We start from the raw sequence: 20825 nt of genomic DNA on the forward strand, positions 1-20825 counted from the left end.
CATAGTCACAGAGACGTTTGAAGAACACGTTCGTCTGCTCAAAGAGGTCGCGAGACGTCTACGAGAGGCTAACCTATCCATCAAATTGGAGAAGTCACATTTCTGTCTCTCAGAAATCCCATTTTTAGGTTATATTCTGTCTTTTCGCGGATTGCACACCAACCCGGAAAAGATCAGACCTATTGTGGAGTATGAGCCGCCCACAACTGTCACAAAGTTACGCCGTTTCATGGGTATGGCCAATTATTATCGGAGATTTATTTCTGATTTTAGTAATATCACCGCCCCCCTTTCAGAGCTTTTGAAAACCCAATCAAAAACTCTGAAATGGACTCTAGCTGCGGAAGAATCATTCCAAGCAATTAAATCCAGGCTCATTACTGCTCCCATTTTAAATTCGCCTAATTTTGATTTCGAGTTCATTATTCACACCGATGCCAGCGACCATGCAATTGCAGGAGTCCTAACTCAGAAAATTGATGGCCGCGAGCAGGTAATAGAATACTACTCAAAAAAATTAACAACACCCGAACGTAACTATCACGCCACCGAGAAAGAAGGTTTAGCTGCCCTTCTTTCGATCGAACACTTTCGTGGTTACGTGGAAGGTAGCCACTTTACGCTGGTAACCGATTCGTCCGCGTTAACCTTCGTGATGCGAACGAAGTGGAAAACCTCATCCCGATTAAGTCGGTGGAGTTTAACGCTCCAGCAATATGACTTGACCTTGCAGCATCGACGGGGGAAGGACAATGTGGTTCCGGACGCGCTTTCCCGAAGTGTGGCAACCATAGACGCAAAAACGGAGTCGGCTTGGTACAATGACCTAATAAAAAAAATTGAAGATACACCGGAAAGTTATCCCGACTTTCGAATTAAAGATAATCGTCTAATGAAATTCGTCTTTTCAAACGATCCTACGGACCCCCGGTTCGATTGGAAAACGGTTCCAAGTCCAGAAGCCCGTAAACTAATCATTTCCGCTGCACATGATGATTCAATGCACATAGGCACTGATAAAACCATTGCCAAGGTGCGCCAACAATATTTCTGGCCTAAAATGACTAGCGAAATACGGTCCTATGTGCAGAAATGTCAGGTATGCAAAGAAATTAAACCAGCAAACATACCAACCACCCCCTTGATGGGTGATATGCGAGTGGCTAGCCAACCGTGGCAAATCATTGCGCTCGATTATATCGGGCCATTACCAAGAACCAGATCTGGAAAACAGTATGTCTTGGTAATTATGGACTTATTCAGTAAATGGACACAGCTGCATGCATTCCCTGCTATATCGGTTGGATCCCTTAAGACAGTACTGCGAGATCAATGGTTCTTCAGGAACTCTGTTCCATCCATTCTTCTCACTGATAATGCTAGCACATTCCTATCCAAAGACTTCGGCACATTATTGGAAATGTATGGAGTAAAGCACTGGCTCACATCCAGATATCACTCGCAGGCTAATCCAGTCGAGCGCGTGAATCGGTCAATAAACACGGCTATCAGATCGTACGCTAGAAACGATCAACGGTCCTGGGACACACGACTGTCCGAAATAGAACTGGTGATCAACTCCACCGTTCACAGTTCTACCGGTTTTAGTCCGTTTTTCGTTACCCGTTGCGAAGAAGTAGTCTTAAAAGGTACGGACTATAATCTTATTCAGGATGAAGACGAAATGTCAGTCGAGTCACGGGTAGCCCGCATAAAAGAGAACTCACCTAAAATTTTCGAAATTGTGACTAACAACCTAATTAAAGCACATAAAACATCCTCCCATAATTATAATCTGCGCCACCGCCGTGTAGCCAAACAGTTTGAGGTGGGAGAGACTGTCTACAAGCGCAATACCAGGTTGTCAAACGCGAATGATCATTATAACGCTAAATTAGGCCCACAATATGTACAGTGATCGCCCGACACGGTTCATCCTCATATGAACTGACTGACTCGGCTGACCGAAACTTGGGCATATGGCCTGCCAATCTATCAAAGCCTGCATAGTTTGCGTTCCCAGTCTCTGGAGGCTAAAGCTAAAAGAAAAACATAAATTAAAGATAAGACAATAGACTCATGATCGTTGCTCACATAAAACTATAGCTATCGAGAAACTCACCGTCAGATCTGATCCTCAGCTGCCAGGTCCTGTAAGCACAACCGCGGAGTTTGGGATAGGGTAGATATGTTGGAAAGTGTAATAGACACGTGCAGGTCTCATAGTAGACGCGTTAACTTGTGAGGAACAAAACCGCGTTACCGTAATATTGCTTAGTCAATCAAGCTCACGCGGACTCGCATCCATAATGACCAAATGGTAATTTGGAACTATTCTCGGTTAAAACTCCGATCTAAATCGAATGATTCGCGAATCAAAATTTGACCCGATGTAAGAAAACATCGCAGACCCGAATAAAGGGGAAATAATACGATTGTACTACCAATAGAACAAATCTTAGTTGCTTTGTTGTAGGCGAACTACCACAACAACGACTTTCGGTTCAGTGTAAGGCTGAATGTATGCGCTTCGTTGGTTGATCGGTCGCTGCCAAACACGAATAGATCACGCGTAGGATAGGATAAGAGAAGATTGATTAGCTCCGACAGTCGTCGTATGACTCTTCGCTGGAGTGTTTCTGCCAGTTTATGGCAATTTTACTCGCGACGCGCGCGATTAGGGTGTCGGGCAAGGAAAAGCCATGGTGTGAAAGAAGGTCGATATTTATTTAATATTAGTGTTCATTATAAGTGTCTCAAGTTTTTGTTATTTCTCATTATAAGTGCATGGAATTTTGATTAGATTCGGTGTAAATCCGCTGTTGTTGGAGTTTGAGGTTGTCGTGATGAGTGTTCATAGGAGAATTCACTGTCGTCGTTGTTAAACCATTTAATGTTCTTTAATGAACCAGTTAGAAGAATGGTTGCACCAGTTATATTACTAACTAAGAGTAAGTGTAAATTTTAAAAAAAATCGTTCAATTTTTTTCAACCAACCACGGGCGGATTGTAACCGCTCGGTTACAAATAATACATATTTCTAAGTTAAGATGCAATTTTGTTTAATCTGGTGGAAGGTTTAATACCGATGTAAATAATAATATATAAAAAAAATTAAAGGGTTGTGTACAGGACACGACCACGGTGACATTAAAAATATAGCTTTTTTATCTATCACACATATCGACACACGTTCTTGTTCACTCGCCTGTTTTCATATGTTACAATTTGCTATATACCCTCCCCATTAAAACATAATTTATTGAAGGTCTTTTAACGGTAATCTATTAATTAATCAAGTATCTCACTAGGTGATTGGCAATATTTGGCTGATCCATCTAGTAAAAATAGGCTGGTCTGTCCAGAAAATATATTCAAAAGAAAAGTTCCATATTGAGAGCTGTGATGAGGAAACCCACGCCCGCCAACGGAAATATACAGATTCTCCATAAAATATGAAATTTCATTTTCCATTTAAATTTTCAATAATGTACTAATGAACTTAAGTAAACAATCTTAAGTGTAAGTATTTCTTGATCGATTAGTGGTGGAAAAATGAAATTATTTCATAAATTACATTGTTATGCAACGTTCGCACTACCAGTTAAAACGGGTTTTTATGCTATCTTGGTGACATTTTTCTTGTTGCTAATTATTAAAACGTGTTATAACTCTGTAGTGTAAACATTGTATTATTAAACCAATTCTGCAGCGTTTTATGTTATATAGGTGTTTTATGTGGTAATAGGACTGACATAATTATATCTTCAGTACAGCGGTTTGTTTCATAATTTAAAACAGATTTATTTTAAAATTTAAATTAGTATACCCAACCGTATTTGTTGTATACCTTAAAACGCAATTAGAACTGTGTTTTAAATACATAGGGTAGGACAGATATTCTGACTGGTTAAACTGGGAAAACAATTTTAAGTCCAGTAACGCTTAAGACATGGCTTGAATTTGAATCGAAAAAGAACACCCGCTTCAACTGCTGCTGGGACGGTAAGTTCTGTTTTAAAATTTTCCGTTGTGTGCAGTACGAAACAAAAGTGTTTGAAATTAGAAAACAAAAAGTTCTGCTGGGAATGTGATTGTTTCCGATGCAATTACACTCAGATTTTTCACGCAGGGGATACAGGCCGTGTAAATGAAAACCGCGTAAATTTAAAAAAAAACGCGTTAATGAAAACCGCGTAAATTTCAAAATCCGCGTAAAAAACCTGAGTGTACTCTCCTATATAAAATACTACGCTGCTGAACAGTGCAATAACTACAGAAGCACGTTGTCAGATGCCTTACTGATAAAAAACATATAACCGAAATATGAAACATGAAAACCAATAGGCTCTTTACCCTACGCAGCTACAAAGCACCGTAAACATGGATTAACAAGTTACAACGCAAACGCATGCATAAAAATAAATATATTTTTTTCAAACGCAACACTCTTAAGCAGCACACACCGTATTGAAATCCAAACCACCCCGCCCACCCACTTTGCAAATCATTCTGTGACACCATGCTGGTACCCGACAAATCCGCACACGGCCACCGCTGCCGAAAATGCATAGCGTCTACCGCTTATTGTAGTGCCCAGACGCTGCAGCCATGATCTTACCCGTTCGACATAAGAACAAAAACTGATTCAAACGGGTACGCGTCACCTCTATTTATAAACTAACCGTATATGGTTTAGTCACTTAGGTGGGAGTGTGTGCAAATGCCAACGTTACCGAAAATCGATAGCGCTTATTGCATCGCCCAGAGACGACGATGCTCGTGTGGGATAAGAGCAACGACTGATTTAAACGGACATGCGTTGCTTCTATTTATGACTTTTCGTGTTTCATTGAGCCACTAACCTACCCTCTAATGACGGCTGTGTCTGAGAAATCTGCCTCACGAATGGTAATTTTCCCGTTTTTCGTGAACTTCTTAATTTTACCAATTTCCAAAAGTCTACTTTTATTGGGGAGATATTAAATTATTATCAATATTTAAGTTAGGTGTTTCTGAATCGGTTGGTGTATGAATGATTAAAATCCATCTAGTAATATCGGAGTTATAAGCGTGCAAACCTTACATAGTTTCGTTACATGGGAGATAGTTTAGATTTTAGAATGACACCTAGCCCCAGATAGTGGAGTAAGACATTTTTAATGTCAAAAATAAAACCAAACCCTATCAGCCTTGTGGGTACAACTTCAGTGGGCGGAATTTGGGAAATCTGGCAGGAGTCAGCTACGAGGGTGGTTGGCTGCATTGGGATGGGTTGGTACAAGAAGGAACAGAAGGAAATTGGAATGAGGAGGTTCGTAGTAGCTGCACGACGGGAAGCCGGTCTCTTGGGTTTCAACCACGGAAGCGAGTGGATCAAAAAAAAAAGTTATTCAAGTGATTGTTGTTAACCAGAAGTGGTGAAACCGGCTTGCTTAGCCCTGGTCGCCGGTCTGACTGAAGTCGCCGGCTAATTATCAAGGACCAGCGAAGAGTTTGCCTGTCTCGCCCTGATCAGTGCTACTGCTGATACGGCTAACCGTAAAAGAGATAGCAGGCCGTCGTCGCGGGTTTCATCGACCGTGTATCGTTAATCGCTCCTCCCGCTAAACGCCAAGGACGACCGCGTGGCTCGAGGGCCCGCCGCAGCAGAAAGATTGACGCCAGGGACGATCTGCCCTATCGCCATCACCAGAGATTACCGCCAGTGCACCACCACGCCCTACCCTGCCCATCCGCCCGCCGCCACAAATTTGGAAGCTGAACAAATTGATAGAGTAAGTTAATAAATCTAGAAAAAATTAAATTCAATTCACACCCGTCGACCAGATCCGAAAACCCTCCCACAACAATATACGACCCTGGGACCCGAGGACCAAAAAGAGGCCTTCCGAGCCCACCCCGGAACGTCCATACCAGGCGTTGGGGCTTAAGCGGGTTCCCTTCAGGAACAGCAACGTCCATCCTCGGGGGCTGAGAGCAGCCGCGATCCCGTAAACGGTAACAATTTATAATTAATTATAATTAAAGAAATCAAAACAGCGAAACATGCATTTTCTTCGAGATTTCGACTTAGGCTAAACTTACATTTTTAGACAGAACCGGGGCGTACGGTTATTATTCACAAAATGATTCTTGAAACGGCTGTTCTATTATATAGATGATAAGCAATATCTACTATGATCATGTCTACTCGATAGTTGTTGCACATACACATTCGAATATTTCGATATTTTCATGAAATTTGAAGAAAAGATGCACGCGCCCTTTCATTTACTTTGGGTTTCTATGGGCGTACCATTTGCTGAGCCCTATTAAAAAGTATACTGTCAAGCTCACCCATTTACCCAGCCCTACCCAGCAAGACAGAGTCAGTTTAGCCCATTTAGCGCCCTTCTGAAAATTAAGTTTACGGTTTAGCCCTTTCGCAAATGGTGGTTGCTGAAGGGCGAAATCACGACTGGAATGCAAATTGGGCGTAAGCATTTTTTTAGTTTCTACCCACGAAAAGCACATAGGAATTAAATTCTTTGTTATATTGTCATAAGGTTCAACCAAATATGCTTTAGGAAAAACATGGTCATAAAGTAATTTATACCTACAATAAAAACTACATTTAGAAAAGCATCGCCGAATATTGAAACTGATATTTCTCCATTTGAGTACATTGCGACTTAGGCCCTAATGAAAGATCTGTGTCGACTTTGCTGTACACGCAGAAAAAAATTAGTAAAAATAAACAAATTTTGGTTTTAAATAACAATTTTCCCGTTTGATATAGTGACAAACAAGATTCAGGTTTGCTTCAATCAATACTGTTGGTTGAAATTACAAACTAATTTATTTGTTGGCTTTTCAGTAGTTTCAACAAATATTTCGTTTGAAACAACAAAATCATGATAAGTTTAACCGAACAAACAAGTTTGAAGAAACGAAAATAAATCGTTTGTATTAACCAAAGGAGAGAACAACTCAAATTTAGTTGAAATTAAACAAAGATTCTGTTGGTTTTTAAAAAAAGGATCAGTTAGATCTAACAAATTTTATTTTGATTTAACAATGTTTCTATTTAAAATGTAAACAGAAGTATTTGTTGAACTAAACCAAATACATGCTTTCGAAAAACGCCCATTTCAGTTTGAAACAGTCATTCGCCACGTTTTCAATTCAACTAAACGTTTTGTTGATTCAAAAAGGCCTGATTCTTCTACGTGTACATAGCAACTAAAAAAATGCACTCCCACAGTGCTAGAGGTTTTGTCTTGATAATTTTCAGTCCTACCCACTGAATTGGCTCTCACTATGATCATAGGAGAAATATCAATACGCATAGGATCATTCCTTTGCGAATTGATATTTTCTTAGAACTATTGGTTAATTGGTTAACGATCACACAAGCATAAACAACAATCAATAGCATCATGAACAGTATTAACAAAAATTCCACCTTGGAAAAGTATCATACTTTCATATTGCAAATTAATAGTGATGTTCCATGAGATCATAGTGGTGTAAAAAAAATCTCGTCTTACACAGAATAGGCTGAAACGTAAAACTTCACCAATTTAATTTATACTGTTTGCAACCATGTAACCCACTCATCGTTTAATCAAATCCCCCGAGAAGCCTCCACAATCCGCCCACACAAAGTAAACACCTAAGTTAGGATGTACATAAAATATTCAGCAACTTTCCCCTCAAAATATACAATCGCATAAGCCCCGCCTATGCATGATGGCGCCTTTCGTTAACGTTATTTCCTGCTTGTATTCGCTATCTGACACCAACCACCCACTGTTATCCTTGCTCTACGTTTCATCCTGCAGCTGTTGCGCCTTCTACGGTGAAAATTCAAACGATGACGTAACAACTCGCGTATCATGTGGCTTTCAGTACATGGTAACACACACAAGTGTGTATTCGTTTTGATGCTGGAAGCTGCTGAATTCTCCTACAGTGTGCTGGTTCGATTTTTCTCATGATCTGGAAACGAAAGCTTCCCTGTCGTGAAATCCTCAGCTTTTTCGCATAGCTTGTGAGAACGTCAGACAGCACGGTTTGAATCGAAAGATCTTTGTTTGCACTGTCCGTCCGAGATCAGTGTGGTGGACTGGTGAAAATTCTAAGATTGAAGAAAATTAAAAAGTTGTTACCAAAAAGACGGGATCTAATCTCGCAAACACATATTATACAATACGGAATTGTTCAGTTAATTGCATTGTGATACATAGAAAATTTTAAGTAGAATAAGTGTGTTAGAGCTGTTACGTAACTATCAGAGTTTCAAATTTTCCTTCGTGGTGTAGCAATAGTGAAAACGCCTTTCACTCGCTGGAAAACTTCTATTAAGAAAAATAAGTGAGATAATAGAAAGGAAAGTGAATTTTAGCTGATCGCGCCTAATTTAGTTGCAGATAAAGATGACTTCGATCAACGTAGACAAATATAAACTGTCTGACAAAACAGCCAGGCTCACAGCAAAAGGTAAGTGTTACGTAATGTCCTTATGTAATCAAAATGGCGCCTTCGGAAAATTTTTAAATCAATGAAGCAATAATATATTATCTATTTGAAATTACACATATTTGATTTAAAATTCAAAAACAAGTTTGAAACTTCCAATCTATAAGAAATTATAATTATGCATAGTCTCTTATAAATAGAAATTTCTCACTTGAATTCTAATAACCAGTTTACTCAAGCCATTGATTTTACTAATCTGTTAACGAGCGAAATAGGATTATTGTACAACTTTCACAGCAACTACATAGATTCAGATTAAGCTTTTTGTGCTTATTATTGAATGTATTAATTGAACTCATAAAGACATAAATATAGGCAGTTGGAACAGTTGATCGATTTTTCCGAGATAGGAGTTTGCAAAATACAACTTCTTGTTTCAACGAACTGCGCAAGCGCAATGTATCAATATACACTCTAGGTATATAATGGGGAGAATTTCTTACTAGGTCTATCACATGATCAGCTGTGACGTCACCATTTTCGAAAATGTAAACCGAATTTACGGATTGTCTGAAAAGCCTTTGTGATTTCATATAAGCTCAGCTTAGATGAAGCAACATAAAATCATCTCAAAACAGGTATATTCCCTGATTTAAAAACGATTATGCCATCAATGGCTCAATACGTTAGTTTAACGGATCCGTATACTTCTATTTATCCGTTGTATCCTGCGCACGCAATGTGCCAATGCCATTATGGTCGGTTTTTGTACATGTCGCCCAAAAATATTTTCTCTTCTTTCGTACTTTTTAGGTCTTTCTAATTATTTTGATCGTATTAAATAACTTAAAATAAATCAACATCATTTATAGACCTAAATGTGAATATTACAATAATGATTAAATCAGTATAATTTTATCATTTCGTAATTTTTACAGCTTTAGGTTATATTTAGAAAAAATCAAGACCATTTATGACAAGGGCTTGAATTTACATACTAAAATATTTTCCTGATGTTCAATGGAAATATTATTCTAATCGATCAATAAATAAAAAATCTGTGCGGGACTTATCGAAACACACGTTCCAAAATAAATTTTAATCTAGGGCAAACTGGGGTTTAAAAGATTCAATTTTAAATTCTACATTTTTTCACCAAGCATAACAAAATTCCAAATATCTCGAAAACTATCGCATTTTGAAAGATTTTTATTAAATACATTAAAATTACAGTTTTGTATGTCAATTAGCATGTAATTTTAAAACTTGTATAAAGTTATTGTTAGAAAAACTTTTTTACCGATAAGTTCTCCATCAATCACATTCAAAATATTTCTTTTCTCTTTAGGCTTTTGTTTCTAACCTAGAAAAAATTAGAAAAAAATGGTTTTTTTGCAATTTATATTTTTAACTTTTTCTAAATTTTTGTTTTTGTGAAAAATGACACATTTTTTTCAGTGTATATTTTTTTCGCACATAAATATTCATTCCCTGAAACTCGTCCCCAGAAAGTTTTGCTGTATCAAATACAGTAATCGAACAAAAAAAATTAAATTAATGCACGTACAAATGTTTACGCTCCTTTGAAAAATTGCTCTTGTATCAAAATATTGCAATTGTCAGAGAAAATATTGGAGATTCATAAACCGAACACAACTTCAAAGTTTCGTTCGAATCGACGATGGCCATATTTTGTGGTCGGCCGGTTTCTCATGGAATCCCTCTTGTGCAACTGTATCGAAGACACCGTCCTTCTAACAAATCACTCACTACCCAAGTAACAATTTTAGCACAGACAAACAGACGTAACACGAGATGAATTTTCATCGCCCACAGAAAAAACGGTCGATTTGAATTATGAAAAATGCGCCACCTCACCGAGCGTGGCGCTTGTGAAGCGATTTTGACACATAGCCATAATGCGTCACTTCGTTACCGCAAGCACCCGAAAACCAAGATGAAGGGAAAGAAAGGTGGGAGCATTCGTCACTTTTGAATGTATTAGCACAGAGAACAGACATCCATGATCGAACAAAAATATTTAAAAAACGTGTGTAAACATTTGAATTAATATACGAAAAACACTAGCGCCGCCACACCAACCTATCCCAACTATCCGTCAAATCGATTCCGGAACCGGTTCGAAATCCTGAATGAATTCAGCATGGTTCCGGACTAGTTTGACTGGGTAGAGAAATAACCGCTGTCAATACTGTCGCAAATAAATAAACATAAAGATCCGAACAAGCATCCTGATTCTTTTGCGCACGTTGAAAAGAAAGAATAGACTGAACTTCACCACGGATCTTCCGATTCGAACGCTTAGTGATACTTTTTTATCTCTTTTATCTACCGATAAAAATAATGATGACTGAACCGAATTAAAACCTCTGGCCACAGAAAAGCCCAACACGTTATTTGTTTAAGTTTTTCTCCTTCAATTTCGTTTGTTTTATCGGAGAAAAATGACAACAATTATCCAGAAATGTGAAATGTATTCCTGTCGAAGTGTCCAATGCAAGAATTGTTCAAAAACATCTCGTAGTTTCCTGCACGATGTCGATCGGTGAGCAGATACATTTTAAGATCTTGCAAATTCAACTGGTTCGGTGAGTAGATACAGAACACTAGATTAGGATTGTCGCTGGCATCAGTAGTAGGAACATCATTGTTTTGATTCCGGGATATACCTGTCAAATGGGCCAAATAAGAAAAGCAAAAAAATAATCCTCTATCGTCGTTTCATAGCGACTAATCATTTTTGTTTCTTTTAGCCAGCAAATCAATGGCCATTCTTGGCTAATGTATTTTCACTAATTAGAATACACAAATTGTCTAAACTTGTACTGAATTTTGATAAATTTTAATTTCCTTGTGCGGTATACACAAACTCTTTCATTTCATATCAATAACAGTCGAAAATTTACACCGAGAAAATTCGTTATATTGAATATATTGATTTCACACATATTTTTTGCAATTTGTAGTAGCAGATAAAAATTACCTGTCACGCATAGATATCATGGGAAAAGTAATTAAATTATAATAGTATGCCACATAGAAATTTGTTACATAGCACATATCACATCATTTTTCTGTTTGCCTCTCGTTTATTCTGTTGCATTGGACGTTTCGGTCTTGAATGCATAAACATCACAGCAGAATAAACGAGACTGAAATGAAAAATAGGCAAACTCAATTTGAAGTTCAACTAAACGGTTTGTGGTTAAAGGCAGGCCATATTTTTCTGCGTGTACCAAAAGCGCGGACCAAAGACTTTTACTAGAGAGACTTTCGATACCTTGACAGATATATATATATATATATATATATATATATATATATATATATATATATATATATATATATATATATATATATATATATATATATATATATATATATATATATATATATATATATATATATATATATATATATATATATATATATATATATATATATATATATATATCGAAAGCAAAACAAACATGTTCCGAGACGAAAACAATGGGAACACCAGCGACAATCCTAATCTAGTGTTCTGTATCTACTGTTCGGTGTAACGAAACTACCCGGATGTATGCGAAATATTCGAATTTGTCGGTCCCCGGAACTAACGGAGAATTTCAACGTTGGCGGGGTGCAGGAGCTATAGAAACTAATGATACGCTGAGACCATATTCAATCTAGATATATTTAATGATCAGTCGCAACCCAACAAGTGATAAAACATCAAGTCATGGGATTATTATGAATGATAATAACTACATATTTAGGTTCCGTACAAGACCAACACATCGAGCATAGTTTGCACTTAATAGAAAGATCAAAGATTTCGTTGAAAGGGAAAGTAGTGTCATGTACTCATATGCAGAATCATCGTGGCGAACCATCAGTTTAGAATTTTATAAAATTAAATTCTCCCATAGCCTACATAGTGAGTTTTCATTTACGGAAAACTAAAAATAAAATCGTTGATGCGAATTGATCTTGATATTGGCAAGGAAAGTTTAGGGATAGTGTTTGCGATCTTGATCCAATGACCTCGATAACATAGTTTTTAAAAATAGGCTACATAGCCTTGCTTTTATAGTAAAAGTAAACGCCAGTTTGAAAAATAAAAATAAAGAGTTCCTTATGTCTCCGGGATTCCAAAAGAGCGACGGCAAAGAAAAGTAAATAGAGACAAAAATCAATCATACGACTAATTAACGGTAAGAATTGATTTCTTCACACGAAAAGAAAAACAATTTTGGTGTTGCCTAATTTCCCGTAACAATAAATGGTTGAGTTGGATTTTAAAAATGCAGACGTAGCTCTGCATTCTTTAAATTTGTCAATTGTAATTATTATGCTATGGAAATTAAGTACGTGACATAGGCGATTTGTCTCTTTCGCTCTTCAAATTTAACAACTGCAACAATGTTCCTACCATTCATCTACTATCTTGCAGTTGACAAGCGGTGTAAGCATTGTTGCCAGGACTTCGGTTGAAAAAAATTATTTCCCATGGTTGCCAGAATCACATTTTGTGTAATGTGTTCAACAGATGTCGCTAGTATAACATGGGCGATGATTTTTTTAGAATTTTCTTCGAGCTGTTACGTCTGTTTGTCTGTGATTTTAGTTTTATCATAAACTTAACGCAGTTATTAAAGCTTTAACAATAAAGCCATTAACAAGACTAGAATGTTCAGAATACCTCTTCAGGAGTCTGTTAAAACCATTACTAGTGCAGGTGGGCCCATTCTATAAACGCGTTTCAGTCTATTTTTATAAATGCCTATTGGTTTTAATGCACAATAGCGTACGATGTCCTAGAGATTTGGATAAAACCATTTTTAAAACCCTGGAGCAACCCGAAATGTGTTGTACCCGCCATAAAACAGTTTTATATGAATATCTAGTAGGTTAAATAAGTTATATCTTTATTCTTTTTCCTCTGCAAAATTGCCGGTTCGCTTTATAAAATAACTTGACAAAACTCAATACGTACCAATGTTATAAATATTTATCGAGTGGAAAACTAAAATCGAAAATGAAAAATTATGGATTCAATGCTCCTGTTAACATGCGGATCAATATTTATGGTAAATATCAATTGGATAGGTCGAAAAAATATAACGCGCTGTTGAATTAATTGAAAATATTAATATAAATAAAATATATAAAAAAATGTATGTTAGTACTATATATCACCCCGAACCCCAAAACACATGGATCAGTTAAAAAATGCTCTGAGCATCTTAAAACATTTTTCTAGCAATGTTTTGTAAAATAATCTAAGGAATTTCTACATTTGAATTGTGAAAAAAAATGCAATTCAAACATGGTCTCTACGATTTCATTGCATTTTGGAACACATAAAGCATTTAAAACCTTTAACTCCGCAAAAGTGCTTTCTAAAGATGATATCACTTTAATACTACCCGTTAAAAACATACCCACAGTCCATTAGGCTCAATAGAAAGCCTATAACTCTGACTGATAGCTAACTAGTTTTATGACAGCACTGTCTCAGAGTAACAACCATTTTGTGTGAGCGATAGTTTGACAGATCGTAACAAACTCAAAAAAACAGTACTCTCTAGCAAGGTATATTTCACCTAGAATCTTACGGTTGTAGTTTGATTAACGACTGTTTAATATCCCTAAGAATTTGCTATAAATTAAGTGAAATTGCCTACGGTCAAAGATCAGTAATAAACTATATATTTTAAGTGTGTTGTATACTATTTCCAGAGAGTAATCTCCCACTGAAAAATCAATTTATCGGACACTTTCATTTTCAGTTTTGGTAGAAATTTGATTGCATTATTTCCATGAGATGCTGTGTAGATTTCATTGGGCAGCGGACGGCGGAAAATGTTCAATGTTAGGAATTTTGAGCAGGTTCGTTTTAACCATACTTTTAAAACCACCAAATTTATTAACGTCTCAATATAGCAATTTAAAAGCACTAAAGGTTTGGCATAAAACCATGCAGTTTTTTCTAACACAAAATGATTATATCGTACACTACTTGTACTGCTTAATAAATACCTTCTTATTGCTGTCTTGTATTGAGGTTTTACTATGATCTCAAAGGCTCTCTTAAAATTTGTTTAGAACCTTGCAGCACAGATAAAATATCAACTTTATTTTTAGGCTGAAGAAAGTACTGAAAACTGCTTCAAAACACCTGGTAAACTTAATCTTATCGGGTATATTCAGCACCCAAATAAAGCCATATGGTACATGTGCTGCGGTTATAAAACTTCTATAAAACTTAAATAAGATTTAGAGGCCTTGAAAATGTTACTTGGGTAGCGCCACTTAGTGGCAGGATGTCCAACTATTTTGCATATTACCTTGTAGGTTTTGATCTCCAGAGCAACATTGTTGAAGACCAAAGGCGTTCGCAGCCTTTTCCATTAAGGGGGCTAACGGTTTAAAAACATTCAGTTATGTTAAGCCTTCATTATCAGTTAGATTTCTGGTAAAGCTTCAATTGTAAAACAGTTATTTTATTTTGTTATTAGAACTCACGTTGTTTCATTTATTTCTTAAATGTAGAAACTGGTTTCTCAAAAACGATAACCAAAGTATTTCTGTATCTTATTACCATCTCATTTTAAATAGACTTTAAAATTAACATTAATCATTTTCAACTTCCTCGAAAACAATTTCTCGTGGTCTTTGACGCAATACAATTCTCACGTTTTTTGCAATGTGATTTTTTGAAGTTAATAAAATTGACCATGTTTCAGTCCAACATAACTCTTGTAAACTATTGATGCATGGAATTTTTTTTACGAATAATTAAAGTTGTGATTTCGTATGAGTTGACTGGATTTTTTTTTAAATATTTTTTATAACATTTGCCTTATGTATCCTGCAATAAGCAAAGCCAATTTGACGCTTTCAATTGAAAGTATGCTTTAGCATAAAACGTTATTAGAAGAAAATAATGCGTATTTTTTGTAGTTTAAAGATACATTGCACAGTCCCCCCATAGTACAATAACACAAAAAAAACCAGCAAAAGCGTGTTTTATCTCGCGATTATATGATTATGGATATATGTTTCATAGTTTCAAACTTAATTTTGCAAATAATGAACTTATTTTTTAGTATATAGATGAATTCATAGAATGGTTCGTTATTTACCGATAAGTTAAATATTATTGATAATTGATTGCTCGTCTGATTTTTTTGTCGAATTATCAGGCAACGCTACTAATAGCTGTGTATTGATCGATAATTATCAGATTTTGGTGAATATGGAGTGCAGAAAGATGAGTATTAGAGTGGCTCGAATATGGCATTTTTCAGCACAGCACTTTTTGAGTTCCTTTTGTGGTCCCAAATGCCTGTGCAAAGCTCGGTTGCTTCCCGGGTTTGCGCATTGCGTTCAAAGTTTGTATGGGATTTTATATATAAAAATTAATTATATAGCATTTACGTTAATAAAGATCGCTATTTCATTCACCATAAAAAACCAGATTTATAAAACTACAGTTCAAATCTTGGTTAAAAACTTTGTCGAAGACGGTAACTAGCTACGAGTTTTCAAAAAATAATCATAACGATTTTAAAACTTATGGTTCAAACCAAATGCAGAAATTCATTATTTCTTCCAACACTGTCAGTACACCACGACACCGATTCTTTAAACTTAAATAAATGAGAATATAGGCATCGCAGAGACTTGGTACCTTTGAATGAAATATTCAGAATGAACTGCTGAATAACATAGACGTAGTCAGAAAATTAAAAGAAGAGGCGGTGTGGCTTGTGTACTCCCCAGTTCCCTTTTTAGATAGTTTAGTATAACGTAAGGAGTACATCTTCAACGCAGGTTTATACCACCGAATTAAAAATTATTCTTACATGTTTGAGTGCTACTATTTAAGGGCTCTACTGTTATCTCATTTAAAGTGGTACAATAGTTTTTAAGTTTTGCATATTTTAAAACACTATTTCTTAGCCGTTCAGAGTCAGATTTAAAAAAAATGCATATCCTTAGATTCCTTGAAATCTCGGAATTGTTTCTATTGAAGTTTTCGTTTGAGAATCTAGGAACGAAAGCAGGATAGTTACTTCAAACAAGCGTTTTTTGATGAAATTGAGTTAGGTTCACGCAAAACAGAGGTGATGTTGGTGAACCAAAAATATACTTCAGGTTAGAACCCAACGCGATTTCCAGACCTGAACTAGTTTTTGCCTCAAGCCAAAACAACACATAAATTTGTAAGTGTAAATCCTAATTATTGTAAATGTTATTTCCCACAACAAATATTGTAGTATGATTCATATTTGAGTCTATCAAAATATTAAGGAAGTTTGCAAAATAATTGATTTCCCCATAAAAAATCCCATGCAAACTTTGATCGCAATGCGCAAACCCGGGAAGCAACCAACCGCTACCAAATTTTGCACAGGCATTTGGGACCACAAAAGGAACTCTAAAAGTGCTGTGCCCGCTAGTTTAAATCATTTTGAAGTTTTCCCATGCAACCGCAAGCCACTCTAATGAGTATGTTTGTATATGTATTCGAACAATTTAACTAAAAACTTTGAATTTGGGTTTTCCCTCGATATCCCTCACGAATTTTTCTTTAACTCTTTGATGCCCAACTTTTGAAAACGGTGGGGTCAAGAGACACGAAAAACTTTTTTCATAAAGATAGGTGCTGCCCTCGCAGAGCTAGAAGCTGCGTTTGTTAGCCTTACTTGTTTTTGTGAGCAAATCTTGCCCCAATCAAAAGTTATAGCTGTTTAAATACGTTGTTGTCCACAAACAACATGGGCATGAATGGGTTAAAATGGTCTTTAGACTATTTAGTTCCACTTAAACTAGGCTTCAGCTGCGCAAGTCTGCGCTAAGAATGCCTGGAGATTCTAAGATGTTGTACATGTTTGACGAGTTAATGCAAGACGAAAAAATTTCACATTTTAAAATTATATTATTTATTTATTGAAATTATATAACTTAATTATTATTATTGTCGGAATGGAATATTCGATGTACAGCTCACTCTACTTCGTACCACAACGATGTTCTCGAATACGGATTTTTTGAGAAAGCCCGTTGCGATTCATACCATATCCGTAGTTCCAATTCACAAATAAACTTGAAGTCATGAACTGTTGCTCTGTTTTAAAATTATTGGTACCATACTGAGTGTATTTTTATTTATGCGAAAACGTTATGCTTACGGAGGCTAAAACACTGTATTCTTAAAAAAAATTAGGGAGCATTCATTATAATCACGAACATCATTCCAAAATTTAAGGTTGGTCTGTAATTTGGTTCACGAAATATCATGCTCACTGGAAACGATATCAAAATATTGGTATTCAAGCACAAAAGCTGCAGTTTCGAGAATTTTGAATGAAAAATCAAGGGTTTTTGCAAGCACATCAAAACATGTACTATATGATACTCTAAAAAATGTTAGAGCAAAAAATAATTGTAATTAAATATGAACGATTAGTGTAATAAGAAATGTCATATCACACTGTTAGGTGGCTACAATCAAATTTTCAATGTGAAATTCGGATTCAGCGACCCAAAATTTACTAAAGAAACAAGTTTAGTAACGATATTTGCATTGCACATATTTATGACGACTGTGCATTGTGGGTTTTGCGGTTTTTATTCGTCTCGAATGAAAATTTGAACTTTGGGCTTGATACCTGTCTTTAATTTTTGCACAAGCTACTGGTCAACACCTCTGGCTGCTTTTTTCCAGTATCTGGTCATTGAAATAGCATCCTTAGCCATGTTTCCATTTTATATATTTATATTCGATATGGATTGGTTGGAATTCCGGGCAGTTTGGGGAGCTTCTATTCTCAATGACGTTGACATAATTATCCCGGTACTGCTATTGCGCATTCTTACTGTAGTGGCTACTAACCAAATCTGGAAAAAATTTTGGAGGGCCCCGGGGAGACCTAATTTTGAACTAGACGATTTAAAGACAATCGTAGATGTATAACTAGGTTCATATTGTAAGCAGGGTTCGCAGTACCGACCCTTTTTGCCGAGAACCGATACTACGGTACTGAAGTGGTAAAGTGCCGGTACTCGAATATTTAAAAAAAATCGAAAAATGCTTCAAAGTAAAATTGAATGCTCAAACTGATGACCTTATTCTCAGATGATTGATTTTTGCTGATCAAAAAAACATGTTTATTGTTTTGAATTGCTTCGGAATGGAATGACTCATTTCACAGAAGATATTTTCGTATGCAGCACCTTCTTTTATTTCGAAATCTAGGCCACTTTGAAATCAATTACTGCTAAGCATAAGTTAATCAAAGCGGGGATGACAGTAAATCCGAGCAGGTTGCTCGCATTTCCTCTCTTGCTTTTCTGTAAATTTTCGACCTTTATGTCGTTTGCCTACTATTCTCTAATACATACCAAGGCTCCTTGCTGTCCTGTACACTAGAGAGTTTTGATGAATTTTCCTATCACCAATAATTACAAATCGCCCCATTTGAAGCAGTTCACCAAGTCTAGAATTGTTAGCTACTAAATCGCTGTTCGTTCTTTTATAGATAAAGGTTCAAGACCAAACCAAATACAGACATGACTTAGACCATAGTCTTGTGACTCACCACCCAGTGAATAATGGAAACCAATCAGAATGTCGCTAATAAAAAAATCATAGCAAATTTTTACGTCTCTTACGCTAGACGTGAATATTTTGAAATTTAGTGCAAGATCGTTAAAATTTAATTTTGACAAAATAGTAAACATACCGTTCAGTAATGTTTAACTTCTAGAATCATTATGATGATAGCCCCACCTCATTCCGCCACAAAGGTGTTGGCTCAACGATTTATGTAGAAGGTAAATAATATAATTAAAACTCATCTTGCAGACCGATATTTTGAAACAGTTCCCCTAGAGAGTTCCAATATTTTTCGTTAAAAAATTGTATGGTACCGAAAATACCGGTACTGGATTTTGTTCAGTACCGGTATTACGGTACGGTATTCCCGGGATTTTCGGTACTGGTATTACCCTAACTGTAGGTTGAAATGAAAATCGGAGTTTTGTGGCGATAACTGCAAATTTACTGCTAGATCATACACTTTTTCCGGCAAACTTGTCTGCAACAAAAATTTTATACTTCTTGGAAACATGTGATATTTGGCAACATAAAACTTTTGTTCCGGAAGCTATTTAAAGTCAAGTTTTCATTACCCTTTCAGATGCATTTTTTTGAATTTGTTAAGATCCTGATCATACATCTCTCTGACCCGCGATTTTGACCATAACGTTTTGCTTTTTTACGACCAGCTCGATTGCTTGATAGCCCTATATTTGAAGAAAACGACGACACAATGGCACCTTCAGGACAGCAGACAAACATTACGTGAAATCTGTTGTACTGCACATATAAATGTTTGGTCATCGTTTATCATCATACTCGAGTTTTAATCTTTTGTGCAGAATAAATTCTCTCTTTTTTCAATCGCGTGAGAATTTATGACTGTTTTCAAAATTTTTGCACATTATAAGCAAATTGCACTCAAAACTTTCCAGAACCGACCGCAAAGAGCTCATAACGATTCTACATTCATAGAGTTTCAAATGTTTCCAACTTGTATTTTTTTTAAATTTTTTTGAATGTACACACCTAGAAAAAATCGTGTAAATTTACGTCTCCTGACCCTGACATATACGAGTATCAAAAATGGTTTAGTTTTAAGTTTGATTTTAATTTGACATGACATAGAATTTCGTAAATCATGTAATTTTACTCCACATATGGCGTTTGTTTTGAATGGCAGTACGAGTAATTTTATGCCATTGCGCATGTAAAGTATATGTTTCAGATGGTTCGGCCGATTTTCAAAAACTTATTTTCAAACGTAAAGAATATTATACCTATAGACTGCTATGAAATTTCTTACGGATCGGTTGTAAGGTTCCGGAAATATAGAGTTTTTGATGCCAAATGTCCTTAAAATCATGAAACGTCGAGATTTTGTTTTTCAAAAAAAATGAGAAAAATAGACTTTTTGGGAGTTCTGACTTCGCACATTTTTGCTATTCTCATAGAGAAAGGCTAAGCAATTGAGCGAGAATTTCGACCTTTTAAACGAGGCCCGCAAGGTCGAGTTTCTTACACCATTCGATTCAGTTGATCGAGGTCGAAAAGTGGCTGGCTGAACCAACTTGCACAAACTTAGTTTCAAATGAACGGTATAACGCTCCCAGAAGCTGCTATTAAATTTAGTTGATCCGACTTCCGGTTCCGGAGTTACGGGTTGAAGAGTACAGTCACACAGCAAATTCCCTTATAAACTGGTAACACCATGGTGTCCGAACGATACACATTCTGATAGGTTCAACAT

General features: G+C 36.2%; 2 protein-coding genes across 2 annotated transcripts in view; one reads left to right on the forward strand and one right to left on the reverse strand.

The window, feature by feature from the left end:
• The window catches only part of LOC131689003 (uncharacterized), a 70248-nt gene extending 62762 nt beyond the window's left edge, over window positions 1-7486 (reverse strand). The window contains exon 1 of the mRNA XM_058973724.1: window positions 7466-7486. Within this exon, the coding sequence (XP_058829707.1) occupies window positions 7466-7471 (6 nt within the window). The 5' untranslated portion in view covers window positions 7472-7486. The remainder of the gene's footprint in view (window positions 1-7465) is intronic.
• Window positions 7487-8016: 530 nt separating this feature from the next.
• Window positions 8017-20825, forward strand: part of LOC131693788 (glutamate decarboxylase) — a 90210-nt gene continuing 77401 nt past the window's right edge. Inside the window, exon 1 of the mRNA XM_058981926.1 lies at window positions 8017-8484. Coding sequence (XP_058837909.1) covers window positions 8421-8484 — 64 coding nt within the window. The 5' untranslated portion in view covers window positions 8017-8420. The remainder of the gene's footprint in view (window positions 8485-20825) is intronic.

Source organism: Topomyia yanbarensis, chromosome 3 (assembly GCF_030247195.1).
Source record: "Topomyia yanbarensis strain Yona2022 chromosome 3, ASM3024719v1, whole genome shotgun sequence".
Lineage (NCBI taxonomy): Eukaryota > Metazoa > Arthropoda > Insecta > Diptera > Culicidae > Topomyia > Topomyia yanbarensis.